We start from the raw sequence: 10,822 nt of genomic DNA on the forward strand, positions 1-10,822 counted from the left end.
AGGCAGAGGGCGGCACAAAGCTAAGCCCTGGGGTGCGGGGAGGGGGTGTGCTGGGGTGGGGTCTGCTTGCTCTTGCCCCCTCACAAGCTGGGCCCCGAGTTACCTTCAGAGTGAGGTCGGCGGTAGGGAAGGACATGTGGGAGAGGCCGATGGCCCTCTGGATGTGGTGGTCCCGCCGCAGGATGGGGATGCTGGGGGCCAGCCCGGCCTGGAGGGAAGAACACGGTGGGGCCCCTGCAGGTGGGGGAGCCACACCCCTCCTGCCTGGACCCAGCCTTCCAGCAGGGCTGCCATGTTTCGGCAACAGAAGCCCGGCTGGCGGCCTGCACGCAGGCCACACTGCACGGCGTGGGGGTCCCAGTTCCTGTCTCAGCCCCTTCCCCCAAACAGTGAAAAGAGGCCCTAGAAATATGGTCAGAAATACAGCGCTAGACCCGCTTCCTGCCGTGCCCACCACCCACCTGCAGGTCACAGGATTTCTGAGAAACTGAAGAGTAAAGAAACTTGTTTATTTACCACAGCATTCTCAAACGTGTGTGACCGTGGAACCGGGAAAGGTTTGAATCACAAAGTGCCAAATACACTAGACCTTAGGGGTGACACCACTCCACTTTAAGTTCACAAAACCAGGGCATGGAACAACTTGCCACAGGCGTGTAACTAGAAACGGCACCAAGACACAAACCGAGCTAGGTGGGAGAAGCATAGACTTACGTTACTGGCCAATGCGTCCTGAAGCTTGACAACTGGATTCCCCGCAGGACCAGAGGCAGAGCCAGGCTGCAAGCTGAAATCAGAGTCCTAGGGGAAAAAAAAGGGGGAATAAAGCCCACAGAAATCACCTTGGCTCACCTTCTGGCAGAGACACACATGAAGTAGACCCATAGCCTCAGCAACTCAAAACACCCAGTATGGGACTTCCCTGGTGGTTCAGGGGCTGAGACTCTGGGATCCCAGTGCAGGGGTCCCGGATTCAATCCCTGGTCAGGGAATTAGAGCCCATGTGCCACAACGAAGATCAAAGACTCCATGTGATGCAACTAAGACCTAGCACAGCCACAGAAATAAATAAGCAGTATTCACCACGTGAACAGAACAGCCAGCTGTTCCCCGACAGCCCCCAAGCAAGGCGGCCATCCCCTTCTCTGCCTGGCTTCCTGCGTGGTCTGAGAGCCTGCCTGGCATTGGCAGGGAGACGGGACCAGCCCACGCAGCTCTTCACCCACGCTGCCACCCCACAACATCCCTTGGAGTGCTGCCAGCACCTACCACCCTGCTCCTCCAGGAAAGGCCCCTTCTTCCTCTCCAAGCACCAAAAACGGGGGTTGGGGAGGTGGGTATAAGAAACACTTCAAGCCTCACCTTCGGATTGACTCCAAATTCAATGGGTGGCACCGGCAGCACAGAGTCCACGTGAATCTCCACCCCGTTAACAGGGGGAACCACAGCCCCCTGCAGCCGTTCAGCCCCCTCGGAGCCCTTTCTGTTTTTCAGAGAGCGCTCATTGCCAATGGGTCCTGGTCTGTGCTCCTTGCTCTGTCCTGAGCCTTGTTCTGAATCCTTGACAGAAAAGCAAAGAGGCTGAGACACAGAGCCTGGAGTGACCCTGACCTCTAGCTTCCAAGGAACCGAGAGCCAGAAAAGAAAACAAAAGACACCAGCCCTTCTGCCTAGCCTGGCCCCTGAGAGCCAGGCTCCAGGTTACCTTTGGCTCTGACTGCTTTTGAGTCTGCTCCTTGTGGCCATCAGCCTTGGGCTCCAGGCCGGGCCCGCTTGCCTCCTCGGGCTTCAGGGTGCCATATGGAGAGCTGCGCTGCGAGGAGGTCGCTGAGGACTCTCGGGACTCGGCGCTCAGGTCAACACCGCTGTCTCCCTGGCTGCTCTTAAAGCCCTGCTGTGCAGGACACACGGCCAGTCAGCACCTGAGTCCCGCAGAGTGAGACCTGGGGCATGACGTGTCTCCTGGCCCAAGCCCGTGATCTCCGGTACATGTGGGCCCCTGCACTGTAAGCATGGCCAGACGCCGAGGACCCAGGGTGGGTACTCCCTTGCCATCCCCTCTTTCTCCCTCCCACACACCTGAAAGCAAGACTGGAGACCAGCAATGGGCCAGGCTCACTGCCTGGCCAGGGAGAGGCTGGGCGGGAGGCTGTGACGGCCCTGGACTGTGAGCACACGCTTGGTGCCTGGGGGCCACTCACCTCAGCAGAGCCAGGCTCAGCGCTGGTGAAGGCAGTGGCAGCTTTGGTCCAGGAGTCACTGGTCGAGGCCTGAAGCGGGAGGGCTGCCGAGGAGGAAGACAGAGTCAGGACATCAAAGAGGGACCACCAAGCCAGAAACACGACCACAGGCAGCGCACACAAACTCTCCAAGCCACCTCCCTCCTCAGTCTGACACCTTCACTCAACTTCCCAAAATCCCCAGAAACATCTCCATAAACGAAGTTCCCGAGATTTCATGGACGATGAGCTCCAGGTAAACACACCAGCAACTTCTCACTCATAGGGATTAGAACTCTGTATCACTACCTCTGCTGTGGTAAAGCTTTTTTCACAAAAGCCAACTATTTATTTCTACAAATTGGCACCTCTCTACAAGTCTTTGAATGAGTCAAGCTGATTATTACTCAACTGTTGTTAGCTCAATCATTCTTAAGAATCCAACAAAAGTCACAGATCCTGTCTGTGTGCACAAAACCTCCCAAGCTCTTTCCCAAGACCCAGGGCCCTTCTGAAGCCATCCACACACCCCTGGTCTGAGCAACCACGAGACACTGCACAAGCCAGGAGGGAAAGCCTTGATAGCCAAGGGCGACCTGAGTTGGTTCGCCCTGCTTGACCAAGCTGGGAGGTACGTGTTTTTGGACATTTACGCTGCGACACCCACCACTCTCACAAAACCAAACTGACTGATACCAAAATTTACTAAAAGGCTATTTTACTTTCAGTCAGAGTTGACAATTTCCCATTATTACATTGAAATGTATTACACTCAAGGTTTTAATCAAGCATGACGACAGGCCGTGTGGTAAAATTAAGAGCATCAGGCTCAGAACCCAGGCTCTTGGGTGTCTGTCACGTGGCTCTGGAAGCCTTGGCTGCTCTGAATAAAGAGCTAGCAATGGTGATCCCACCAGTTCCCGCTGCCCGGCCTGCAGGGCCTTGCCCAGAGCAGGAACTCAAGAACAATCTGCTTATATGGTTTTGTATTTTAAAATGAAAGATTACCAGAAAAATACCACTGGATAGGAAATTCTTTTAACTTCAGGGAAACAAATTTTCTATAAATTAAGGGCCACCCTAGTCTGGTTTCAAGTCTAAGACAGCATTTGGGGAGGAGTTGACAGAAACCTCCTTCTGGCAAGGAAAGGGCGCACAGCACGGATGGGAAAGCTATGGACTCCTGTTCTCCCAAATAGTTGTCTACTGCTCTCCCTCAAGTAAGAAGGAAGGATAACTGACATGGGCAACAGTCAAACCAACTCCTGGGCGACCTCAGCCAGGCGAGGTGGGGCCCACTCCCGTCACTGGATGCAGAATGCTCTGCTCGCCACCACGCTTCAGGCAGGGAGACTCTTACATCTGCTCAGAGGCTGCAGTGGCACGTGGTGCTCAGAAGGCTTTACCGCAGACTCGGCAGAGGAAGCCAGGAGGCAGTCAGTGCTGTGCCTATGCTCGTGGCCCCAAGGCAGAATCCTCCCTGAGAAGGGCCCCAAGCCTGGGAGGCGGCCCGAGCCTCGGGGTCCAAACACAAGCTCCTACCCTGGCTGCCGCTCTCCCAGATCTCGGTGCCCAGGCTGCTGCCGGGCACAGGCCCGTCACCCTGCTCCAGGCACAGGTTGTTCTGCTTCTTTGCAAACCGAGGAGGAATTCGAGAGGAGAGACTTCGGCCTTTGACAGGAACCTACGGAAAAGAGGGTGATAGGGTCCAGCCTCGATGGCAGACCTGAAAAATGAGTCCCCCCCGGAAGACGACCGTGGGCTCCAAAACCACACCCGGAAACTGCTCCAGAGATTCACCAACCGTCGGTTAAGACCTCAACCACGCGGGAACTGCAGTGCTGACGACACCACACCTGCAAGTGCCCAGTGGGCTGAGACCTGAGATCACAGTAGGAGCAGGCTGGATTCAGGAGCTGACAGAGGTCCTGCTCAGCCCATTTCAGCTGGTGTCACCAAGGATCAGTTACCCTCTGAGAGCAGGGAAATCACACCATCTACCCCAAGGGCACAGCGACAGTGGGCCCTGGGAGGCAGTGCCTGCTTACAAGTATGCCTTTCTTCCTCTCCCAGCCCGGGCCGAATTCAGAACACTCTGCCGCCATAGGCTACAGGTGTCCCTGCGTCACAGCACGTCCCGTACCTGCACGGCTTGCTCCTTCTTTCTCCTCTCCTCCTCCAGCAGGCGGCGCTGCTTCTTGGTCAGGACCTCAATGAAGCCTTCGCCCACCAGAGAGCCCACCTCACTCTCCTCCCCAGGGCTGGATCCGCAATTTTCAATGATGGCGTCTGAACCAAGATTCACAAGGAAGGGCAATGGTTCCATTTACTGAAAGCTAAGGATAACCAAACCCTACGGACACCTGATAGCTAAGCACTGAGTCAGCTCAAAAGGCCAGGCACTTAGCTGGCTTGGGCCTCAGCATATTCACCATTACCAGGGTCTAGAAAACCCAGTGAGGATTTCTACACCCTTCTCACAACCCTGCAATGCACTGTTATCTCAAACCAAACAGGTCACAGTTAAGAAAACAGACCTCAGAGACACACACACCTAAGTCCCAGCTCTACTCCTAACCAGCTGTGTGACCCTAGACAAACCACTCAGCTTCTCTGGGGCTCAGCTTCCCATCTTTAAAACAGACGCTGCAGGGCTGTTACAGGAGTGCAGCAGGGCTGTGAGCAACACGAGGGCAGGAATCCCTCCTGTTTTGCTCTTAACCCAGTACGTGCCCAGAACCTAAGATATTCAGTGAAAGGGCAAACTCAGCAACCCATGGTGGTGGCCATGACCCATCCCCCTGCCATTTTGCCTGGATCCTTCTTCCCCTGAAGATGTGAGCTGACACTCACGTCCGTAGTTCAGGTCAAATGGTTTCATGGTCTCTCCCTGCTCGCCTGACCTCTGGGCGGCCAGCTTGGCCTCCTTCTCTGCCTTCTCACAGGAGGCTTCGGTGACGTCAGAGGCAGCATGGGCTGCCCGCTCCAGTGTGTAATGGCCGCTCCCACTGCCGCAGCCAAGACCTCCAGGCAAGGCCTCGTCTGGGGACCTAGAGAGGAAGGAGGATCTTGTCAGCTCAGAAGTGGCTCAAGAAGGAGAAACCACATACATGCCCAGCACACAACCAAGCTCAGCCCTCGTCTCCGTCATTTCCTCCTGCTGTCCCCTCGACCCAGCAGAAGGGGTGGCTGGTTACACGCTGTCGCGAGCCCGTGGGGAGGCTGCCCCAGACCACTGCTCCAGCAAAGCACCTGGGAAAGCTGCTCTGTGCTCACCCCCTCCCCCAGCTAGTACTCCTGTCCTTTCCCTTTGCCTACCATACCCTGTAGGGCTCCAGAAAAGAGATAAGGGGCAAGGCTTAGAACTGGGCTGCAGAGGGAGCCCAGGCCTCGCTCCACTGCCAGTCCTCTGGGGCAGAAACCAGAAGGAAAGCCAGGTCTTGGCATCTGGGGCCTAGAAAGCTCCTCTAGACCCACACTGACAAGAATCCACATTCTCCTGTGGCACCTTGTTCAGAGATACGAGTGAACTACAGGCCAGGCCTATGTGCCCTGAACTCTTGAGGAGGCCGGGAGGCGGGAAAATTGTCTTCCTTGGCACCTGGGCGGAGCCGGAGCCACATCAGGGATGCAGGTTGCACAGGCTCTGCCCCTACCCTGATCCCAGGCCAGCTGTGGGCAGCAAGCAGACACTGAGCACAGGATACCCACCCCAACGCCTCCGAGTCCGGAGAGGTGCCCTTTGGGCCTTGGGAGTCACTCACAGCCCCTGCTTGCTACCTGGCTATCATCAAGTGTAGGGGGTAATCCCTGGGGTAGGGTTGCTTGTCTTTTGTGGAAAAGCAAAGGCACTCAGGGAAGATCTCTCTGCAGGGCCAGGAGGCCAGCAGTGCCCCAGCGAAGAAACTGCCTGGCACACACTCGGGGGCCGAGGAGTCTGGGGAACAGACCAGTGCTCACCAGGTGCCACACACAGGGAGTGACCCCAACCCTGTGGTGGTGGCCCCTTGGGTGGACTCCAAGGAAACATAAGGAGATTGAACCATGGAGTGGTACTGGGACAGCCACTGCAGGGGACTACTGGATGGGGCCTCTAGTCTTGGTTCTGAAGCAACAACAACACACCACAAGAGAAGCAGACAGCAGGGTGAGAGCCAATGACGGAGGTGCTCACACACCCTGGCAGTCACCCTGGAACACAACGAGGGGGAAGGAGTCAGGGCCCTGACATACGGCGGAACAGCATGCGTGAGGTGCTGCCGGAAACACCGGCTAACAGAAGCATAACAATAAAAAAGAACCCGGGACTCTGCTTCTGGTTTACCTTTTGGCTTTCAGAGGCGTCCCGTTCTGATGACTCTCATAGCGGGGAGAAGTGTCACCGCCACCTGGCCTAACAGACTTCTCCCCAAACCCTCCCGGCTCCAGCTTCCGGCTCTGCCTGTCCACCAGGGGTCTCTGGCCCGAGAAGCTCCGCTTGGCCAGCTCCTTCTTCTCGCCTGCGCTCACCCCAGAGGGGCTGCCATCAGCCTGGGGGTCCAGCTCGGAGCCGGCCCGCCGCTCCCGCCTCTCGCTGAAGTCACTGCTCTCGGAGGCCGTCTCCCACTCCTCGTTGGCGTGGTCGGAGGAGTTCTGATAGGCGAGCTCAGGGGACCTGCGGCCTGAGGCGCTGCTCCTGTCCCCGGGGCAGGGTCTAGGACGGCCTGGCCACTGGCCGGCTGCCAGAGGTGGCTCGTCCTCCGGCCCCCACAGGCCCAGGGCCTCCCGTTCCTGCCGGAGGCGCCGGAAGCGGGGCGGCTTGTCCTGGCGCGGAGGCCGCCTTCGCCGGAAGGGCCGGTTCTCTGCGTTTTCGGACTCTGCGGCGTGGTCATCTTGGAAGAAGGCCCTCCGGTCCTCCAGGCGGCCATCCTCGAAGCCCCGGGAGCCCAAGGCGTCGGGGCGTCTGTAGGCGTCTGGGATGTAGTCTCTGTCTAAGGGCCGCCGGGCTCCACATGCGTCAGAGGCGCCAGACTCCTGCCAGGAGGCGCCAGGACCCCGGCTGGGCCAAGGGGCCACCTCCTTGGCCGCGAAGGTTCTCCGGCCATATGCACAGTTGCTCAGACGCGGGGGCAGGGCACGCCCGAAGGCCCGGGGACCTCGGTTCTTGGCCTCAGGCCCACCATGGTCCTCAGGGTGCATCCTGCCGGACCGCCAGGACTCCCTGAAGTCGCCCTTCCTTCCCGTGGCCTCCTCCCGCTCCGGGAGCGCACCCTCATCCCCAGGCTCAGTGCCTCGCTGCCGCCGCCGCTTGGGGAGCTCCTCATACTCAGAGCCCTCGCTGTGGGTCTCACTGGCAATCCTCCGCCGGGGCTTGGCCCGGGGGAAGTCATCCGGCGGCCCAAACTCCCGCGGCCCCCGGCCCCGGCTACTCCTCTGGCTGCCGCTGTAGAGGCCGCGTGCCCCAAGGACGCCCCCACCACACAGGCCACTACCGGTGGGCCGCCCGCGGAAGGTGAACTCTCGGAACCCGCGGCCTCGGCCCCGGGCTGGCCCCCGGCCCCCAAAGGCTTGCTCCTCATCAATAAAGATCCAGTTATTCCTCTTGGTCGGGGGTGTGTGGCTGGCCTCCCTGGAGGGTCTGGCCTCCGGGGCCCCATCAGGCTTGCTGTCCTCCTCAGGACGGCTGGCCTCACGGCCCAAGCTGGCACGGGCTAAGCCCTGGTCCTCCGAGGTGGCCGGGGCCGCATTGGCCAGTGCGGGGTCGTTCTCTTGGTCCTCGTCCTCAGCCACTTCATGGACAGGCCCTGGCTCCCGGGCCAGGCGGGTGCTGCCCTCTGCCAGCTCCGGCTTTACTTTCTCGAGCTCCTTCTCCTTGTCCTCCACCTTGAGGGCCTTCAGGACAGGTTTCTTGATGGGGCCGGACCTACGGGTCCTGCTGGTCTGCTCCGGGTGCTGGCTGCCAGTGCCCCGGGCTTCTGGCGTCCACTCGGGCTCCAGAGCCGGCGGCTTGCTCGGGCTCCCTTCCTTCTCCCAGGAGGAGACGCTGAAGGGTGGCTCCTCCCGCGGTACCTCCTTCTCAACCGCAGCGTCTGGGTTGGCAACCTTTGACTGGTGGTTCACATCCCAGTCACCATACTCGAGCTTTTTCTCCGTGGGGGCAAAGTCGGGCTCCAGTGGGGAGCACCTGAGGTTTGGGGTGTGACTCACAGGAGTGCCTGCTTCCTGCCCATTTTCTTGGGGTGGAAACAAAAGCTCCTGGCCTACTCTCTGAGAGGAGACACGGGAGTCACAGTCTGCTGGGGCCTTCTTGTCAGAAGCGCTCAAGTACTCCTGCCCTCTCTCCTCAAGGAGCTCGCGCTGGGCACTCACGCCCCCTGACCTTCCGGGGGAGGCAGAGTAAGAGCTTTCACTCCTGAAAAGGAACCAGAAAAATCAGTCAATGTGATTGGAGCCTGGTTCCTGGTTTCCACGCTGAACACAGTTTAAAAAAAAAAAATTTTTTTTTTTTTAAAAAGGAAAAGAAAAAAACATAGGCACGAACATTCGCTCTATCTTTAAATGGGCCTCAAAGATGCTGGGCCATGGGCTGGTGGCAGCCCCTGGAGTCCAGAGTGATGATCAGTGGCTGGCGGACTCCACGAACAGCTGGGCATCCTCTGGTTCAAACACGCTGGAGCCGGGAAGTCCGAGAAGAGTCTGGGGTGCTGGGCTGGCAGAGCCAGCTCACCTTACTTTCACAGGAAGGAGCCATAACACATGTGCTCAACCCCACCCCGTGGCCCTGGCCCAAGGTTCTGTGGGATTTGCCTCTGACCCCAGGATTCCTCCTGGGCCTTCAGTCACCATTGGAGCCTCTCACATGAAAGTACCCAGCCATCCTCATCTCACTCTCCTTTCCCAGAGCACACTGGTCCCTCCCAAGGCGCCCCTTCCCTGAGGGCGGTGTCTCCTGGGACAGGGCCTCCTCCCAGAGCCCATCTCACTGAGGACCAAGATTCCTCCTTCAGCTGCAGGGCAGCAGGACCAAGCGTCGCCTCACCTGACATGCATGTCCATGGCCATATTGTCGCTGGATTTCGGATGGGGCAGCGAGTAGCCCTTGCTCTGCAACGCCATGTAACCCTCAGGGCTCCACACGGGGGCAGGGTCAATGGCGGTCACCTTCCTTTCTGGCAGCGGGGGCACACAGCTCTGGTCCTCAGAGCGACAGCCAGTCCCACTGAGGGAATCCGGGGGCATTATGGGTTTCATCAATCCTGAAGAAGGCAAACAGCTAATCGGTCACCTCGTTCAGCAAGCCATGGGTCGCCTACAGGCCCAGAGGAGACAAGCTGCCCCGACCATCACGCGGATGCAACATCCCACCTGCTTCACGTCATCTGATCACAGAACCTCTGAAAGCACACAGGCATGCCATCTGAAAGGCCTGTTCAAAGACCCTGGAGGTCCAATCTTAGTTCCTGATGAACAGCGCCTATGTTGAAGGATATGAAAAACTGGCAAATGGAAACAGGACACAACCAACTAGAGAGCTCATGTCTGGCGGCAGAAAGCTAAGGGGTCAGGCAGCCAGCAGCGGGAGATGACAAGGGTCTCCTGCACAGACACAGGGAAGATAGGCTATGCTCCAGGAAGCCTACACGCACCAAGGAGCCAGAGTCTGCCTGCTTCCAAACCCTGCAAGATTCAGAAAGGGCTCTGGATTTCAGTTCTGCTTGTTTCTGCCCCTGAGCTTATAGTGATAATCCACATTCTCTCCAGGGAAGGGAAGAAGGGGACACACAGATGACACTCAACTCTTAACTGGCCCGAGGAGACAGGGATAAGCTGACATCTTGGTCCAATGAGATACAAACCAGCCTGGGAGACGGCACCCCCTCATTAGGGCCCCTCTGTCCACTTCTACCAGATGGGATGCTGTAGATGACATTAAAGGCCTCCCATTGGGCCAGAGTCTGTGTAGAAAAGAGGATCTGATTTTTCAAATATTTCACAAAGCTAATTACTGGGCCAGTTTTTTTTGTGCCCATTTTTCAAGCTGAGATAATCTGATCAGGAAAATGATTCTGCATCAGGCTAGTGATTTTATACTTTCTTTCAGCTGTGGATGCTTTGTCCAAAGGTTACCAATATACGACTCCGGCACAAAAGTAGTCTGAGTCATGTGGTCAAGGACCCTCTCTGGAATCCTAAAATTACACCCCGTTTACTAAGTACTGATCACAAGGTAGGCAGAACTGCTGAGCACTACACAGAACTATTTTTGGCAATATGGCAGCTCATATCACCTGAAGAAACCTCCTATCACAAAAACGCTGCACAAAACATGTTACACATTTCACTTGCAGAGCTCTGCTCCCCCAAACCAGGAAACCCCCAGGGAGCGGAAACCACAGCCATGGGCAAGAGCCATGGGCCAGAGGCACGAGCCAGGGCTCCTGAGAGGGGACCCAGGGACACATCTGTCAGATGTAGTAACCTACAGCTGTGCTCCTAAATACCACCCCCTCACCCCCCAACAAGAGATGGGGCTTCTCTGCACAAGGCAGAGAGTTACAGCTGAGGTGCTGCTTACACAAAGACCCTCAAAGGGCTATGCATTCAATTACAAGGCAGACCAGAAA

The 10,822-nt window shown here is 57.5% G+C and overlaps 1 protein-coding gene across 1 annotated transcript in view; it reads right to left on the bottom strand.

Annotated features, from left to right (window-relative positions):
• PRRC2B (proline-rich coiled-coil 2B) overlaps nucleotides 1-10,822 on the bottom strand; it is a 71,275-nt gene that overhangs the window by 14,668 nt on the left and 45,785 nt on the right. The window contains exons 16-25 of the mRNA XM_010856789.1: nucleotides 9,238-9,454; nucleotides 6,544-8,610; nucleotides 5,073-5,269; nucleotides 4,363-4,508; nucleotides 3,762-3,903; nucleotides 2,202-2,284; nucleotides 1,706-1,894; nucleotides 1,363-1,560; nucleotides 715-801; nucleotides 104-208 (exon numbers count right to left, since the gene is read on the bottom strand). Of these exons, the coding sequence (XP_010855091.1) occupies nucleotides 104-208; nucleotides 715-801; nucleotides 1,363-1,560; nucleotides 1,706-1,894; nucleotides 2,202-2,284; nucleotides 3,762-3,903; nucleotides 4,363-4,508; nucleotides 5,073-5,269; nucleotides 6,544-8,610; nucleotides 9,238-9,454 (3,431 nt within the window). The remainder of the gene's footprint in view (nucleotides 1-103; nucleotides 209-714; nucleotides 802-1,362; nucleotides 1,561-1,705; nucleotides 1,895-2,201; nucleotides 2,285-3,761; nucleotides 3,904-4,362; nucleotides 4,509-5,072; nucleotides 5,270-6,543; nucleotides 8,611-9,237; nucleotides 9,455-10,822) is intronic.

The sequence above is a fragment of the Bison bison genome, unplaced genomic scaffold (assembly GCF_000754665.1).
Source record: "Bison bison bison isolate TAMUID 2011002044 unplaced genomic scaffold, Bison_UMD1.0 scf7180017864375, whole genome shotgun sequence".
Lineage (NCBI taxonomy): Eukaryota > Metazoa > Chordata > Mammalia > Artiodactyla > Bovidae > Bison > Bison bison.